At 38.4% G+C, this 18,918-nt stretch overlaps 1 protein-coding gene and 1 long non-coding RNA gene across 4 annotated transcripts in view; one reads left to right on the top strand and one right to left on the bottom strand.

Annotated features, from left to right (window-relative positions):
• The window catches only part of LOC126923947 (titin), a 239,916-nt gene that overhangs the window by 167,744 nt on the left and 53,254 nt on the right, over positions 1 to 18,918 (top strand). The window contains exons 40-51 of one of the 2 annotated variants that reach the window (XM_050738320.1): positions 5,439 to 9,404; positions 9,567 to 9,599; positions 9,762 to 10,466; positions 10,629 to 10,978; positions 11,141 to 11,302; positions 11,951 to 13,511; positions 14,105 to 14,877; positions 15,495 to 15,954; positions 16,457 to 16,557; positions 16,643 to 16,740; positions 17,222 to 17,442; positions 18,200 to 18,274. In XM_050738320.1, the coding sequence (XP_050594277.1) occupies positions 5,439 to 9,404; positions 9,567 to 9,599; positions 9,762 to 10,466; positions 10,629 to 10,978; positions 11,141 to 11,302; positions 11,951 to 13,511; positions 14,105 to 14,877; positions 15,495 to 15,954; positions 16,457 to 16,557; positions 16,643 to 16,740; positions 17,222 to 17,442; positions 18,200 to 18,274 (8,505 nt within the window). Of the gene's footprint in view, positions 1 to 5,438; positions 9,600 to 9,634; positions 10,559 to 10,606; positions 11,693 to 11,740; positions 13,512 to 14,104; positions 14,878 to 15,494; positions 15,955 to 16,456; positions 16,558 to 16,642; positions 16,741 to 17,221; positions 17,443 to 18,199; positions 18,275 to 18,918 lie in introns of both variants that reach the window. The other variant, XM_050739153.1, reaches the window with a different exon arrangement.
• LOC126916073 (uncharacterized) lies at positions 337 to 5,398 on the bottom strand. Of its 2 annotated transcripts, none has more exons than XR_007710432.1 (2): positions 5,325 to 5,398; positions 337 to 1,675 (listed from the first exon to the last, which is right to left on the bottom strand). It is a non-coding gene; the product is annotated as an uncharacterized LOC126916073 (long non-coding RNA). The 2 variants fall into 2 exon arrangements; XR_007710418.1 differs by having other exon boundaries at positions 5,300 to 5,395.

Raw genomic sequence — 18,918 nt, 5'->3', positions numbered from 1 at the left:
CCATCGACTGTGAAATTGATACAGATGTTTTCAATTTTGAGCTCGTACTCGATCTTCAATTATTTTATACGAGAAACACGAGAATGTTTAAGACTGTTTAATTTCGATTTTCTGTCGTATTATTCTAATCGCTGATCGATAAGAATCTCTTCAGTTTTAAACTTGTGTTAAAGCGATCAAACTCCTGTATATGTAAGAGATGACGCGAGATAAATTCGAATTAAACAAAAAATGATGTATGAGAGCGAGAGGCTGAATGAAGAGAAAAAAAAGAGAAGATACGAAACGGATGAATTAGCGTGAGCGAGGGAAAGAAGAAGGTCAGGGACAACCACGTCTCGCTAAACGTTGATTTTATTTTTATTTTTGTACATGACCACTCCAATCGTCCGTGATTCATCGAATAAATTTTGTGTGTCATCCATTAGATCCTAGTGTGTATCACTGTATCCGTTCTCACATGTATCCGAGAAACGAGACTCGTCACGATAAACAACGCTTTGTCTTATTCACCACAGGTGAATCATCACCGCTAAAAAAGAAAAGAAGAATCATACTGATCGTTATCTCGTACGAACATGGTACGTGAGTCTCGTATCTCGAAAAAAATATATGAATCACTAAAACTCGAAGGAATCTATTTGTAATCGTCCAACAATAGAAACGAAACTCATATTTATACCGAATAAATGATTAATGACGTTCGATAATAAATCAAACTGAACAGAAAAAGAATATATCAACAATTCACTGTAACAACCACCGAAGAAAAACGTGAAAACTCTATATATTTCCACCGACGAGTCTGTCACTTCGATCAAGCACCACAAAGATTGTATTACAACCAACCACACGAATTTTATTCAAATTTTCGCACCAACGCTCACCGAGAATTTATCTTTAAAAAATATATATATATCACACTACCTTCGCGACGTTCAACTTCGATAAAAGATCAGACGTGTCCAGTTCAATCGCGGCTGCACTTCGATCGAACTAGCATTCGACATTGTCGCAAACAAAGCGATGCAGTCCGATCGAAGGCAGCCAACTGTCAAACACCACGTTGATCAGCAATTAATCACGAAACTGGTCAGAAAATGTCACCGTTACGAGTACCATTCGAAGCACCGCTTAAATATCACTTGAATATCACTTAAATGTCACTTGAGCCTTGTCCCTGCCAAGAGAAATTGACGAAGCGTGGAAACGGAGATTGCCGTAGCAGAGTAAGATCCAGAGAAAGACGTTTCGTTCTGGCCAGCTTCATCGTCTCCGGCTTCCAGTGGATGACTATTAAGGCTAGACTAAGCTTGGGGTAGAGATGTGCGTAGTGGCGTCAGACACGAGTTTCCCCACCACGAGTCGTCGGCGTCCGACACTGAAAGTATTCGGTGCATGCATCACCGTTGCCCCCTCTACGACGGGTCGCGTTCGGGTTTTTCATTTTGAGTGGGAAACTGTGCGTGCGACCGCCGCCTCCGTTACCTCCTTCTCTAGAATAATGACCCGCCGCCAGGTTATTAGCGAGCTTAGAACGCTAGACGGGGCTTCCGCGTTGTAACTCCTCCGCGCGACGTCCACGTCTACCGCAGGAAGGCGTCGAAGCGATGAACACGATATTTGGTTAGGACGTTGAAGACAGTTTATCGAGTCTTCTCTTCGAGATAGGAATCTTTAAGCAGAAATTTTAGAGTCGTGGATGTTGCAGCGATTGACGATTGGGAATTTTGAAACGATGAGGAGATTAGGGTTGGGATCGAGATGATGATGGATCGGCGAATTTTGAGGCGATGCTTGGGAATTTGAGATGAAAAATTTGTCAAGGAAAAGTGGAATTTTTAATATTAATAGCTTCGAGGAAATTATGAAGAGATGATCGAACTGTCGACGATAATTGAGAATTTTGAAACGATGGTCGGCGGATTTGAGATACAAAATTTATCGGTGAGGAAGGATTTTTCGATATTTCAAAGAAAATCATTGCTGGATTACAAATGTTGGGACTGTTGGTCGGAGGAATTTCAAAATGATAGAATTCTCGGTAATTAAAAAGAATTTTGAATTGATGAGTTTTGTTAGAAGCTATTAAGAAAAAGGATTAGAAAATTCTTTCTGAAGAATTTTTTAGAGAATCGTCGATGTCGAGATTATTAATCGGACAAACTTTGAGATGATAATCAGCAGATTCGAGATGGAAAATTCGTAGATAGAGACAACGTTTTGTTACCTTTGAAAAAAATTTCTCAAGAAATTGAAATACTTGATCCTATCAATTTTAATCGACAGGCTAAAAATTTGAGATAGGAATTTGTTGATGTAATGAGAAGATTTTTTAATAGCCTGAAGGAAATCGTTAGGGAATTGCAAATATTAAAACTATCGATGGTTATTAGAAATTTTTGAATAATTCTGACCGACGTTAGGCTGCTTAATGTGTCATAAGCATTTGATACGTAATAATTCGCTATAAATTTGCTTCATGCTTTTGACTTATTGAACTTTAGACTTACATTGTCTACATCTCATACAAAGTTTATTTGAATCTTCTTTTTCCATTTTATTCTGCGAAGTATTCATAAGGAATCTCTTCAAATCAAATTTGTATTTATTTAAAATAAAACGATTGCAATAATTGATATAAACGAGTTTAAAATGAAAGCCACTATAAAAAAAAGGGAATAATTAATTTATTAACGAATTTTTAATCTGGTACTGAGACTTGAAATGTGTCATTTATCATTGCAATCACAAATTTGATGGAACAGAAAAATTTAGTAATAGAACATATTAAACAAATAATAATATACAAATACGAATAACGCTGTAATAAAAAAAACATAAATTAATTAATAATACGCATTCATACTACAGGTTTTACCTTTGAAAATTTATAACTATTTGTGCGATTACTTTCCCAAATATTATTTTATTCGATATCGTTTATTCTAGACGATCGGTTAAACTGCAGTCACATCTGTCACGCTTATTATGATTAATTTCTTCGACAAAAGGACCTATCTCCGTTTCTGTCTTATTCCAATTATTCACTTCGCGGGTGAGTCCACGATTAACAGAATCGACTTAAAAATATATCTGAAAAAAACAGTGAAACCGCGAAAAAGTTTCATTTGGAATCTGGCTAGTCGATGACGAATCATCTGTTTCATGTCGTGTTTAAAAATAAACTCACGCGAAGTTTAAAGACGAGCGTGTTGCACGCTTTCGTTGATATTACGCTAAAATCTCCCGCTGAGAATGAAAAAGAAATCAAAAGTAAGCAACGTCTGCAGAAGGCGTTTTAACACTCGAGAAATCATTTAATCCTTTTCTCCGAGAAATAACGACCGCATAATTTAACATCTTAATTTTATACTTAAAAAAAAAAAAAAAAGAATTGAGGGAAAAGGAAAACGAAAAAAGACGATTTTCGTAAGAAAACAATCTCGGCAATTTTTTAATAAAATTTATTGAACTATGATGTTAAAGAAACTACGATGTCGTAAATTGTTTCTCGCGTTACGTAAAGAAACCTTGTGTTTACTCATTCGAAATGGAAGATCGAGGAATCGGCTGTGATTTATTTTTAAAATAAATCCTGCTTCATCGCGATTATTATTTCACGTCCGAATATTAACAATCCGAATAACTTTGGTTTCCGAAGGACGATCCACTGGCGATCTGCCTTGATTTCTCTTTTGCGAGGTCGACTTGGCCCAACTCCACCGGTCGTCCATCCAAAATTGCGAAACATAAATTTTCAAGTGCATTTACACGCGTTCGAATCCTCGGATGAAAATCTATAAAACCACCGGATATTGTCGTGAACGTTTCACGATATGATTAATTAGACAGGCCATTTATCGTGTTTTGTAAGCAACTCAAATGTCGTCACGTATTGTTTATATAATTCCCGTGTAACGAAATATTTATGTTTGTTTACTGCTGAAACATTGTTCGTTTCTTGATTTCCCACGATCAGACACAAGACAAAATCTCTCTCTCTCTCTCCCTCTCTCTCTCTCCCTCTCTCTCTCTCTCTCTCTCTCTCTCTCTGTTCGTTATTTGCTATAGTCACGAGTAATTATTAAAAATATCTTCGGTTAGGATTGTGTTGTTTTGGCATGTTACTGCCCTGACACACAAATGACGGCACAAATGTTCCCAATATCGAGACACAACGAGAGATCAGATGCCGAGGATAAATTACTTTGGACTGTTTCAACTTACGCATTGTGTTTCATTTGATCTTGGACGTCTTTGAACTTCGTAGAGTATCGAAGATATTTTAACACTTGTCAGTACGAATTAGAGAACTTTATTTCACGTGTGACACATGTCGCGTTTAGATATACGTATAATATATATATATAATTATTATTTTATTTTTACTATTTGAAATTGCATTCTTGTGCACGGATATCGAAACACATACTTATGGATAGATTTAAGAAGACGAAGTTTTGATTTCTTAACGCACATTGTATATGCCTTTCCAATTTACTTTTGAAACCACGAATTGTTTAATTTCAATATAATAATTTATTTGTAACGTGAAAAGATTAAAAGGAATATTTTAAGGTTGAACGATTTTTATGGCATCGCGATTTTTCGAATCTTCAATTTTATCGCCAGGAGGACAATCTTAGTGTGTTACGAAAAAGAACTGAATTACGATGTATAAAAAATTCATCGCGAAGGAGATTATTTTTATTTTAGAGTGTAATTAGAAATTAACGCGAAAAGTCTGTATCATGTGAAAAATCCTTACCGATTATAATAGGATTCCATCTATCTGAGCTTCGTTTACCTCTTATCTAAATGTGAATCCCTATTTTTAAATGAAAAATTATAACTATGTTTGAGAATCACAAGAAGTCTGATTATTAAATTAGAAATTTGAAAAGTTACAATAGAATAACTTTATTTTCATATGATAAGAAAAGAGTTTCTCAACTATTTCCTAAATAATAATATTGAATAGGAAGAAACATTTTTAAATAAAAATGTAATTCTTATTCTTGTTTTCCAATGATTTTCGCAAGAGACCATCCCAAAATCTTCCCTTAATCGCCATTTTGACAATAAATATTTCACCGTATTTAAAACTTTTTATTTCTAGTAGTATTTCTAGAAGCATTCGACCCTGAAATGACTCAGATAAATAGAATTTCATTCTACTGATGTCAAACACCTACTAAACAACAATAACGATAGCAATGGAATACGGACATAAATTATTTTACAGCTACCAAAGTACTATCATAGTTGAGCATGCACTAATATCGTTGCTACTCACTTAAAACATACATCATCCCACGTACCAGTTGCCAGCTTGTTTTTAGCATGATTCGGAGCTTCCTTCCGTGTGAGCGATGATTCAACGATGTCATCCTGAAACGAGATTTAAAATTACTCTGGCACGTGTACCATTGCAGAGAGAAAAGGAGCGTATTACGAAGTTCCTGCAGAAACGGGACCAGGCGCGAAAACCGGCGTGAAACCATCGATAGGTCTTGGTACGGGCAAGGACATTGTCCTTGAACCGTTACCCTTAGACGAGAATGGATTGCCACTCGAAATACCTTTACAACCAGGGGATGAATTGTTACCTTGGAGAAAGGGGCGAGTTCATCATCGACCTCGACTTGGCGACGCGACGCCATGGCGAAAAGAGAAAGCGAAATCTCGTGACACATCTTTGGACAAATTACAAGGGACAGAGTCCCAAGTTAAGCCTTGGACCGAAGAAGCTATAGTATTAAAGAGAACTCCACAGATACCTCGCGAAACACCGAAAGAAAAATTGGAGGAAGTTGAATTAAAACCAGCGAAAATTGAGAAAAAAGAAATTAGAAGAGCTAGTTTGGAAGCTGTTGACTTGAAACATGTTACGAAAGAAGTAACGAAGGATGTGAGGACTGAAGAGAAGATTGCTCGACTGGAAGAGACTACAGCGGAGACTTACGTGGAAGAAGAAGACTCTAGATTTATTAAAACCACGAAGAAAGTGGACGAAACTGTTCAGCAGAAAAAGGAAGAGACTAAACCTTGGACCGAAGAGAAGGTTACATTGAAGAAAGCGAAACCTGACAGGAAAGAGATTCCTAGAGAGACTATAGAACCTGTGGAACTAAAACCTTCGCGGATCGTTAAGAAGGATATTGAGAAACCTAGCTTGGAAAAAGTAGATCTGAAACCTGTTCCTGCAACTGTGACTGAGAAAGTTAGTGAAGAAATTATTTCGAAAACTGATTACCTTGAACAGGAAGATACGTCCATGTTGGACGTGTCCAGAACCGAAGAGGTCAGAAAAATAAAGAAGGAGAAGATTGAAGAGAAGGTAGAACAGGCAAAGCCATGGACAGAAGAAAAGATCACCTTGAAGAAATCTAAACCTATAAGAAAAGAAGTTGAGAAAGAAACTATAGAGACTGTAGAACTAAAGCCATCCAAGGTAGAGAAACTTCCGATTCGAAAGCCAAGTGTGGAGAAGGTAGACCTGAAGCCTATTCCAACAGCAGTGACTGAGAAAGTCACTGAGAAAATCACTGAAAAGACTGAATACCTTGAACAGGAAGACACTTCTTTATTAGACGTATCGAAGACTGAAGAACTGAAGAAATTGAGGAAAGAGAAGATAGAAGAGAAGCAAGAAGGGCCTAAACCTTGGACCGAAGAGAAAGTGACCTTGAAGAAAGCGAAACCTATGAAGAAAGAGGTTGAAAAGGAAACGTTAGAAACGGTAGAGCTGAAACCATCAAAGATTATAAAATCTGAGGTACGAAAAGAAAGTCTGGAAACAGTGGATCTTAAATCAGTCACGAAAGAAATCACAGAGAAGACAGTGAAAGAAGTACACAAGACTGATTACGTAGAACAGGAAGACACGACGTTGCTTGATGTTACCAAAGACACTCGAGTGAAGAAACTCAGAAAAGAGTCAATTTCAACAGAGAAGGTTGAGCAACTTAAACCTTGGACTGATGAGAAGATAACTTTGAAGAGAACTAAACCTGACAAGAAAGAAATACCCAAAGAACAAATAGAGACAGTAGAATTAAAACCATCCAGACCAGAAAAGGGAGAAATTGAGAAACCAAGTCTTGAAGCAGTGGATTTGAAACCAATTCCCAAGAAGGAAGTAAAAGAAGTATCTGAAAAGCCTGAAAGAAAAGACGTACTCACTGAAGAGGAAGACACAACCCTTCTTCAAGTCTCCAAAGACACAGAAACTACGGTCAAAATTGATAAACAGGTCAAGAAGATAGAAGAAGTTGAAAAGAAACCGGAAACTAAACCTTGGACTGAGGAGAAAATAACTTTAAAGAAGACTAAAGTTGAGCAAAGAGAAATTCGTAGAGAAAGTCTGGAAGAAGTCACGCTGAAACCAACGAAAACGGAGAAGAGAGAGATTAAGAAGGAAACTTTAGACAAAGTAGATTTGCAGAGGGTGACAGATAAGACACAATTTATAGAAGAAGAAGATACAAAGCTATTAAAGATCGACAAAGAAGAGAAAGTGGAGGAAGAGAAGACAGAAAAAGTAAAAACTTGGAGAAAAGAAAGGAAACCAAAAGAAAAAGCGCCATACCAGGAAGAAGAAGATAAAACGATCTTGGATGTGAAGAAGGATATCGAATCTGAGGAAAAATTGAAAGAAGTGCCAGTCCCTTGGGCCAGAGGTAAAAAGAAACCTACAGAAAAGATTCCTTATCACGAAGAAGAGGATACTACTCTTCTCGACGTCGAAAAGACTGAAAAGACGACTGAAAAACAGACAAAAGAAGAAGTGCCTGTTCCATGGGTACGAGGAAAAAAGCTGAAGGAAGAGAAGCCGGAAATTCCGCAGAAAGTTCAGCCTGAAGAAGAGGTGCCTGTTCCATGGGTACGAGGAAAGAAACTAAAGGAAGAAAAGTCGGTCGTTCCGCAGAAAGTTCAGCCTAAAGAAGAAGTACCTGTTCCATGGATACGAGGAAAGAAACTGAAGGAAGAAAAGCCGGAAATTCCGCAGAAACTTCATCCAGAAGTTCAACCTGAAGAGAAACCAGAGGAAGAAAAAGAGAAACTAGAAAAGGTCCCATGGCTTCGAGATAAGAAAGTTCCACGAAAGATACCGGAAAGGAAAGAAGAACAAGTTGAAGATATTAGATCAGTTGTATTGAAGCCTACCAGACGTGAACGTGTACCAGAAGAACAGGAGAAACCGGAAGAAGTGACGCTGAAGCCTGTCAAACGCATTCCACTTGAAGAAGAAAAGAAGGAGGAAGTGCAACTGAAACCCATTCCAAAACGAAAGCCCGAAGAAAAGCCGAAAGAAGAGATCAAATTGAAGCCATTCCAAAAACCGAAACCGGCAGAGGAGGAACGAGAGAAACCAGAACTGAAACCACTTGAAAAAGTTAAATCTCAAGCTCCAAAAGATGAGGAAGTGCAGGTAAAACCGCTCAAACCAAAAGAAGAAGAAATAAAGGAAATTGAAGAAACGACATGGCATAGAAAAGCGAAACCCAAGAAACCGGTAGTTTCTGAAGAAAAAATAATCGACAAGGAGGAAGACAAGATTTTAGAGAAAGTAACTGAAAAGAAGCAAATTGTAGATGAAAAAGTAGTCAAGCAAGAGGAAGAAAGCATCGGCGACTTTAAGTCGGTGGCCTTAAAACCGGTTAAACGAGGGAAGAAGCCTCAAGAACGTGAAGACGTTACGAAGGAAATAAAAGAGGCCGAAATTGAAGACTTTACAGCTGTTGTATTAAAACCTACCAGGAAAGAGAGGAAGCCAGAAGAAAAGGTAGAAACAGAGGAAGTAACTTTGAAACCAATTCAGAAAATTCCCAAAGAGAAAGAAACACCTGAAGAAATAACGCTCAAACCAATAGAGAAGCCTAAAGCAGTGGAGAATGGAGAAGTTTTGGAAAAGAAGACTGAATTGCAATGGCAACCTGGAAAGAAACCAACTAAGAAAATAGTAGCAGAGGAGGAGAAACCAGAAGAAATGACATTGAAACCTGTCAAGCGACTTCCTAAGGAAGAAGTGGAGAAGGAAGAAGTTACTCTGAAACCAATTAAGAAAGAGAAACCAGAAGAAGAAAAAGCAGAAATTACATTAAAACCTGTTAGGCGACTTCCCAAGGAAGTAGAAGAGAAGCCAGAAGAAGTGACATTAAAACCTGTGAAGCGTCTCCCTAAGGAAGAGGTAGAAAAGGAAGAAGTTACCCTGAAACCAATTAAGAAAGAGAAACCAGAGGAGGAAAGACCTGAAATTAAATTGAAACCTGTCAGGCATTTGAAGAAACTAGAAGAAGAAAAGCCTGAAGAGATAACATTGAAGCCAGTTAAGCGTCTTCCTAAGGAAGAGGTAGAAAAGGAAGAAGTTACTTTGAAACCAATTAAGAAAGAGAAACCTGAAGAAGAAAAACCAGAGGTAATGTTAAAACCTGTTAGGCGACTTCCCAAGCAAGAGGAGGAAAAACCGGAAGAAGTGACATTGAAACCTGTCAGGCGTCTTCCCAAGGAGGAAGTGGAAAAGGAAGAAGTTACTTTGAAACCAACTAAGAAGGAGAAACCTGAAGAAGAAAAACCAGAAGTTACATTAAAACCTGTTAAGCGACTTCCCAAGGAAGCAGAGGAGAAGCCGGAAGAAGTGAAATTAAAACCTTTCAAGCGTCTTCCTAAGGAAGAGGTGGAGAAGGAGGAAGTTACTTTGAAACCAATTAAGAAGGAGAAACCTGAAGAAGAAAAACCAGAAGTAACGTTAAAACCTGTTAAGCGACTTCCCAAGGAAGCAGAGGAGAAGCCGGAAGAAGTGACATTAAAACCTTTCAAGCGTCTTCCTAAGGAAGAGGTGGAGAAGGAGGAAGTTACTTTGAAACCAATTAAGAAGGAGAAACCTGAAGAAGAAAAACCAGAAGTAACGTTAAAACCTGTTAAGCGACTTCCCAAGGAAGCAGAGGAGAAGCCGGAAGAAGTGACATTAAAACCTGTCAAGCGTCTTCCTAAGGAAGAGGTGGAGAAAGAGGAAGTTACTTTGAAACCAATTAAGAAAGAAAAGCCAGAGGAGGAGAAACCAGAAGTCACGTTAAAACCTGTTATGCGACTTCCCAAGCAAGAGGAGGAAAAACCGGAAGAAGTGACATTGAAACCTGTCAGGCCTCTTCCCAAGGAGGAAGTAGAAAAGGAAGAAGTTACTTTAAAACCAATTAAGAAGGAGAAACCTGAAGAAGAAAAACCAGAAGTTACATTAAAACCTGTTAAGCGCCTTCCCAAGGAAGCAGAAGAGAAGCCGGAAGAAATGACATTAAAACCTGTCAAGCGTCTTCCTAAGGAAGAGGTGGAGAAAGAGGAAGTTACTTTGAAACCAATTAAGAAAGAAAAGCCAGAGGAGGAGAAACCAGAAGTCACGTTAAAACCTGTTAGGCGACTTCCCAAACAAGAGGAGGAAAAACCGGAAGAAGTGACATTGAAACCTGTCAGGCCTCTTCCCAAGGAGGAAGTAGAAAAGGAAGAAGTTACTTTAAAACCAATTAAGAAGGAGAAACCTGAAGAAGAAAAACCAGAAGTTACATTAAAACCTGTTAAGCGCCATCCCAAGGAAGCAGAAGAGAAGCCGGAAGAAGTGACATTAAAACCTGTCAAGCGTCTTCCTAAGGAAGAGGTGGAGAAAGAGGAAGTTACTTTGAAACCAATTAAGAAAGAAAAGCCAGAGGAGGAGAAACCAGAAGTCACGTTAAAACCTGTTAGGCGACTTCCCAAACAAGAGGAGGAAAAACCGGAAGAAGTGACATTGAAACCTGTCAGGCGTCTTCCTAAGGAAGAGGTGGAGAAGGAGGAAGTTACTTTGAAACCAATTAAGAAGGAGAAACCTGAAGAAGAAAAACCAGAAGTTACGTTAAAACCTGTTAAGCGACTTCCCAAGGAAGCAGAGGAGAAGCCGGAAGAAGTGACATTAAAACCTGTCAAGCGTCTTCCTAAGGAAGAGGTGGAGAAGGAGGAAGTTACTTTGAAACCAATTAAGAAAGAGAAACCGGAAGAAGAAAAACCAGAAGTCAAATTGAAACCTGTAAAGCCTTTGAAGAAACCAGAAGAAGAAAAGCCGGAAGAAGTGACATTGAAACCTGTCAAGCGCCTTCCTAAGGAAGAGGTGGAGAAGGAGGAAGTTACTTTGAAACCAATTAAGAAAGAAAAGCCAGAGGAGGAGAAACCAGAAGTCACGTTAAAACCTGTTAGGCGACTTCCGAAACAAGAGGAGGAAAAACCGGAAGAAGTGACATTGAAACCTGTCAGGCGTCTTCCTAAGGAAGAGGTGGAGAAGGAGGAAGTTACTTTGAAACCAATTAAGAAAGAGAAACCGGAAGAAGAAAAACCAGAAGTCAAATTGAAACCTGTAAAGCCTTTGAAGAAACCAGAAGAAGAAAAGCCGGAAGAAGTGACATTGAAACCTGTCAAGCGCCTTCCTAAGGAAGAGGTGGAGAAGGAGGAAGTTACTTTGAAACCAATTAAGAAAGAAAAGCCAGAGGAGGAGAAACCAGAAGTCACGTTAAAACCTGTTAGGCGACTTCCCAAACAAGAGGAGGAAAAACCGGAAGAAGTAACATTGAAACCTGTCAAACGTCTTCCCAAGGAAGAAGTAGAAAAGGAAGAAGTTACTTTGAAACCAATTAAGAAAGAGAAACCGGAAGAAGAAAAACCAGAAGTCAAATTGAAACCTGTAAAGCCTTTGAAGAAACCAGAAGAAGAAAAGCCGGAAGAAGTGACATTGAAACCTGTCAAGCGTCTTCCCAAGGAAGAAGTGGAGAAGGAAGAAGTTACTCTGAAACCAGTTAAGAAAGAGGAACCAGAGGAAGAAAAATCTGAAGTTAAATTGAAACCTGTCAAGCATTTGAAGAAACCAGAAGAAGAAAAGCCTGAAGAGATAACATTGAAGCCAGTTAAGCGTCTTCCTAAGGAAGAGGTAGAGAAGGAAGAAGTTACTTTAAAACCAATTAAGAAGGAGAAACCAGAGGAGGAACAACCAGAAGTTACGTTAAAACCTGTTAAGCGACTTCCCAAGGAAGTAGAGGAGAAGCCAGAAGAAGTAATATTAAAGCCCGTCAAGCGTCTTCCGAAGGATGAGAAGAAACCAGAAGAAGTTACTTTGAAACCTATAGAAAAAGAGAAGCCGGAAGAAGAAAAGAAGCCAGAAGTTAAGCTGAAACCAGGCAAACCTATCGAGAAACCAGAAGAGGAGAAACCGGAGGAAGTGAAATTAAAACCGGTTCCAAAGCCGGTCCCTGAAAAAGTCGAAGAGAAACCTAAAGAAGAAGAAAAACCTGAATCCATATTACCATGGCGCGTTGGCAAAAAGGCGAAGAAGGTCGTCGATTTCCGAGAAGAAGTCACAGTCGTACCGATCGATCAAGAGAAAGTGGTCTCGGAGGAAACAACGGTCGTGGAACAGAAAGTGGAAGCTAAAGAAATAACTCAGGTGGTGGTTAAAGAGATCGAAGAACATAAACCTGTAGAAGCGCCCGCAATTCCGTGGAGGACACCGAAGAAAGAAATGGTGAAAGAAGTCGTCGAAGAAAAAGTCGAAATTGAAGAGATCAAACCTGAAGTGGTACACAAAGAAGATACAGTAATCGAAGAGATTGTGGAAACAGAAGTCTCCAGGATAAAGAAACGACGACCAAAGAAACCGGAAGAAGAGAAGGAAGTAGTCGAATTGAAACCAGTCGAGAAACACGAAGAATTCATAGAAAAAATAGAAGAAGTGGTTCTTAAACCAGTCAAGAAAGAAAAGGTAGAAGTAGTAGAAGAGAAAGATGAGGTTCGTCTTAGACCAATACCCAAGAAGCCACAGGAAAAGGAAGTACCCGAAGAGGTAACTCTGAAACCTATCAAAAAGGAGAAACCCGAAGAGAAACCTAAGGAAGAAAAAATACCAGAATTGAAACCAGTGAAATTAGAAAAACCAAAAGAGATAGAAGAGAAGGAAGAAACAGTGGCTAAAATACCATGGAGGAAACCTAAAAAGAAACCAGAAGAAGTACCTGTTCCTATAGAAAAGACAGAAGTGATCGATGAAACTGTTACCGTAGAAGAGGTTAGAGTGGAGGAAAAAGTGAAAGATGTGGTCACGAAAGATGTAGTCGAGGTCGAAACAAAGATCAAAGAAGAAAAAGTGGAGGATCGTAAGAGCAGACGCAAGCAGCGTACGCAAGTAGAAATATCCATCACGGACAAAGACAAAAAGATCGCTCCGAGGTTCATTCAGAAGCTACAACCCGTTATCGCGCAACCAGAAACAACCGCAGAATTCACATGTACTGTGTTCGGCAGTCCATTCCCCGAAATTACTTGGTACAGAAACGAGCAGGAGCTTCACGCCAGTGAGAAGTATATAATGACCATCTACGAAACGACAGCCTCGTTGGAGATAACTAAGGTGAAGGAAGAGGATGCCGGCATGTATTCTTGCAGAGCATCAAATCCCGCTGGAGTAGCCACGTCCACCGTGAATCTCGTGATATTCGGTACTAGATCTATGTGTTGTGACGTCTGTGTAATCGTTTTCGTTCAATTTTTTATGGCTTATGAAATTGACGACTTTTTACAAATGGCTTACGACTCTATGGATTTATGAAATTTCTTGGCAAACGTGTGAACGATGCTTTTTACGTGTGTTTCTTTGTTGTTACTGTGTGTTTTCCTTATTCTATAGGGTAATGTAGATACACTTAATTAAAAAGGAAGCAATTATTTATAAATCACATATAACCTATAATAATATATATAGAAATTTTTAAAAGTTTGTATTTTAAGTTTTAGAAATTTTAGTGTTTGCCTTTTTTATTTAATTTTAGCGATCGGCAAGCCTGCTCGCTTTATGTTTAAAAAAAGCCATTATTTTTATTAATAATTATTCTTGAATATTCCAATTATTAATGAAAATAATGATAATTATAATTATATACATCCGAGTATTTTAACGAAATTAAAATTCCATGCTCGTTGCGTACAATCTACCCTATTACGCAAATGTGTTTTGCATGAAGTTTTACAGTATCGTCGCGTGATCGTTCCACTTTACAATTACCATAAACTCATACGACGTTCTATTTCACAGAAAAAGAGGAAGAAGGCGTAGCGCCACACTTCGCAACACCCATTAAGCCTCTCATGGTGGAAGAGCACAAACCAGCTCTACTTGAATGTGTGGTCACTGGAACACCGGTGCCGGAAGTAAAATGGTATCGCGGAGAGCAAGAACTGAAACCTCAAAAGGGTAGAGAAATCACCTTCAATCCTGAAACCGGTGAAGCAAAATTGCATATATTGGAGCCAATGAAAGAGGACGAGACGATTTATCGCGTTCGAGCTGTGAATAAATTCGGTCGAGCCGAATGCAGAGCTAATTTGGTGATCGGTACCGCGGTGAAGATCACTAAACCGGAAGTTCTAAGAGCACCAAAGATCACCAGGCCTTTACCAGCCTTGGTAGCCGAACTTGGAAAACCTCTAACTTTGTCAGCCGATTTCGAGAGCAAACCAACGCCAAAAGTGAAATGGTTCCGCAATGGAACTGAAATTGTCCCATCTGACAAACGGGTGATAAATATTTATGAAACTACCACTGAATTATATATTCCTGAGGTGACGAAGAAAGATGGCGGGAAATACGAGGTTAGAGTTCAAAATCCTGTTGGAGAGGCGAGAAGTTCGGGCTCTGTTACGGTGAAAGAACGCGAGGACAAGACAGACGAAGTGAAAGCTCCGAGGTTTATCGAGCCGCTACAACCACAGATTGTCGCCGAAGGAGAGGTCGTGATCATGGAAACACGTGTTGAATCCTATCCGACAGCCTCCTTCCAGTGGTTCCACGAAACTCGTCCTCTGGAGGTACTTCAGCTTCCTACTTTCGTACTTATTCATTTTCCTATTTCTCCTTATATTTTTCTGCGTTTGTATTTTTTAACATTTACACACTTGTTTCTCTGCTTACATTCTCAAATTCATTTTCCACATCTTTTGACTTTTGTTCAAGGCTTTCGTATCATTCTCAGAATCTTAGTAATAGCTAACTATATCTCTTATTAAATAACGAGACACTTGTACCAAAAATTCAAAATACATACGCTGGAAACTAGTTAGCTATAACAAAAATTCTAAAAAATTACAAATAAATGATGATTTCTATCAAAAATTCCAGTTTGCACTTAAAGTTAGCCACGACAAGAACGTTTGAAAATCACAAATGAAAGACAATTTGCACTTAGAATCCTTAGAAAAATGTTCGCATCGCAAATCGAACAGAAACCATTAAAAGTCACCGAATAACAATTTGCATTTAGAATTCTAAAATATCCTCGTCAAAATTTAATCACAGGAGAAATCCTCAAACATCGCAAATAATAAATAATTTGTGTTTAAAGATTTAAAATATCTACACTGGAAATTAACAATACCAGAGACTCTTGAGAATTACGAACAAAATAATTTGTAAATTTCTATTGCAGTCCACGCCACAGGTAAGGATTGTGACGCAAGAGAACAGATCGATCCTCATGATCAAGGAGATCAAGCCCGAGTTCGCGGGCACGTACACCTGTCGCGCCGAAAACGTTGGCGGATCAGTCACCTGCACGGCGACGATAAATATGTTGGAGACACCGTGGGAAGAAACCGTTGAGCTTGTTTCACCGACGTTTGTTAAACGATTGTCACCGGTCAGGGTCATGGACGGTGAAAGCGCAAACCTGACGTGCATCGTCCAAGGGAAACCTACGCCTAAAGTGGAATGGTACCACGACAACAAACCTATCAAAGAGGGCAAAGAGATTACTATTATACAAGACACGGAAGGTGTGTGTAGTTTGGCCATAACCGAAGTATTCCCTGAAGATGCCGGAGAATACACTTGTCGTGCCGTGAATCCTGTTGGCGAGGCCGTTTGCATGACGTCGCTTATCGTAGAAGGTATTTTATCGTGTATTTAATTATTGTTGTTTGCGGATAATAATAGAAATGATTAAATTCGAGATGATAAGATTTCGAGAAAATTTAGGAGAAATTTATGAGACAGTTTTGTAAAGATAAAATAATACGTAGGAATATGAACTTAATGGTAATACTAAAAGTAACAGTTTGAAAGAATCTGATAATAGTTAATGTATCGAATAATAAAATTATGAGTGATGAGATTTTATTATATATTGAATTATTATGATCGAATAAATGGCATTTATTTAAATTTGGTACGGAACGTATGGTGAGGAAATTTTGCACAGCAGATTGTAAAATAATATCAGATATAATGATATAAAAAGAAATAATATAAATTAATAAGAATAATACTATTTAAATTTGATATTGAAGATAGTATTACAAGAATATGAAAAATCAAGATGAAATGTTCTATGAAATGTACATTTTAGAAAATCATAATTCGATTTTTATAATAATATTTTTCCCTTCGCAGCATACGAGTACGTACCAGATTCGGAGATTGCATCCTCGATCGTTGCGACGTCTCTTACTACAGGGCAGAGTGGTTCGGAAGAGGATCTCTTATCTCCCAAGGTACCTACAGAAAAATCACCTTGCGTAAACTTCGATTTTTCTATAAATACGTATAATTTTTCAATTTAATTCTTTTCTTTTTTAGGAAACTCCCTTGTTCGACACGGACACAGAGGAATCTGCGCCGGAGATAATAAAGAAACTTCCTCAGTTAATTCCTACCAAAGTCGGAGAGTTAACCAGGTAAAAAGATGATGTTACAAACATTTAAGAAATCTTTCACGCGAATGTGAACCCATAGAAGATAATCGTATATATTTTTACGATAAAAAAATCGTTCCAATTTTTATATCCGTACTTGAGAATCAAAGAAATCCAGCTGTATTTTACGCTATATCTATTGATTTGGCAACTAAGTGATTACGGATTTTATCATTAGATGGTAATAACAAAATCCGCAATCACTTAGTTACCAACCCAATAAGTAGAATGTTACTTTCGAGTCAGACAAAGCTGATTCTTTAGATTAAATACTAAATTTAGACTAATAGTTAATTTAATTTATCCAAGATATCTAATATGTATATATCATAACGTATAATATATCTAATAATTATACTAATACCATCGATAATTTCTTATGGATTGCTAAGAATTTTCTTAAATCAAATCTAGCTATTTTCAGTTATCTTTATCAATTTTTATTATGTTCTATTTTTCATAGACTGGAAGTGAAGGTCAAGGGAAAACCGAAACCAGAAGGAAAATGGTACAAGCAAGGCCAGGAGATCATGCCGTCCGAAGAATTCCAAATCGAGGAATTCGACGATGGCACGTCGATACTGACGATAGCCGAAACATATCCCGACGACACGGGTGAGATTGTGTTCGAAGTACACAATCCACTCGGCGTATCGACCACGATGACGTACCTGTCTGTAGAAGGTAACGATTCGTTCATCCCGAACGAAGAAGCAATTTTCGAAAATTGTAGAAGCTTCGCTAATCTGCTTGATACGAGTTCTTTTCAGCTACGCTCTTCTTCGATTGGATTCATCAGCGAAAATCTCCCAATGCTCTCCCTGTATCTCCCTCATAAATATTATGTCTCAAAACTCACACTGAACACGCACATCCTATCACTTTTATACACTTTTTTTATATTCTTTCATTTAGCGTTCTGCCAGCTACTCGGACCCTTTGAGTTCCATCCATTGGCTCTCGAATTTTTGTGTGAAAATGATCATAAGATTCCTAATTTAATATTAATCCGCAGATTAATTTAAACAACTCTTGTAGCGGAATTTTCTAATTTTACGATTGCAGAGAACAAAACAATACGTACTTTCAATAGCTTGACAGCGAAATCCTGAAACCTCTAAACTTTCGAATTTCTAAATCGCCAAATCTTTTAAATTTCTAAACGTCTAAATTATCAAATCTTTAAATTTCTAAATGTGGAAATTCTCGAACTTCTGAAAATTACAAATTGCCACGCGTGCTTTTCAAAATTCTCACGTTCAGATTTTCCAATTAAAAAGGTTCCGAACAATTTCACGAAACGATTCGAAAGCCAGGAAGCGGAAAAGAATGCTTTGATCTAAAATGCAAAGGCTTAAAAAGAATTATCAGGTCGCTTGGAAGATGGGACTGAAAGGGTCGAAGATGCGAATACATCGCTAATAATCCCTCGATTCCTTAGGAATCCTCGGAACAAAGGAGTACAGGAAACCATCATGGGTGGCCGAAATGGAGGAGATGCAAGAAGCTCTGAGAGGTAAGAGTCGTCGGTCACAGACGATCGATTGCATGCTGAGTGAAGCGGAGTGCAGCTTTTCGACGGATAGCCTGGACGATCGTGCCATTAGGGACGAAGGTTCTCAGAGAGATAGCTCGACGATGATCAGCGAATTCTCTTCCACAAGAACTCTAATGAACATCGACGACGAAGGTAAGAGGTGTTTCGAGGAGGAAGATTCCTGTCCGAAAGGATTCTTCTTGTCCAGAAGATTCTCCGACTCCACAGAGATCGAACAAGAGATCACTAGCACAAAATATTCTTGGGAGATGAATATTACTCAGAAAGGAACGATCTTGGATCAAAATGTCGAAAATAGTTCTGAATCTAAATCTAACGACAAATACGAGATTAGATACGAACAAAAAAGTATGGATAAGAAGATGAGAGGTGAAAGGTTAAGTAAAGTGGTGAAAAAAAAGAAATCGGAGAGTTTAGAGGAGAAAACCGTGACGAAAAGGAGCGCGGAGACGAAATCGCTTTCGACGACTGTTTCAATGAAAAGTAGACGAGATGGAAGTAGCACGAGTAAATCTTCTAATATGCAGAAGGTGAAATTGTCGAAGCCTTTGACGTTGGAAAAGTCGACCTCGCCAATAAGGGGAACGATCGTGACGACCGTG

This window comes from Bombus affinis, chromosome 1 (assembly GCF_024516045.1).
Source record: "Bombus affinis isolate iyBomAffi1 chromosome 1, iyBomAffi1.2, whole genome shotgun sequence".
In the NCBI taxonomy this organism is placed as follows: Eukaryota; Metazoa; Arthropoda; class Insecta; order Hymenoptera; family Apidae; genus Bombus; species Bombus affinis.
This window is presented reverse-complemented; position numbering and strand designations above follow the sequence as displayed.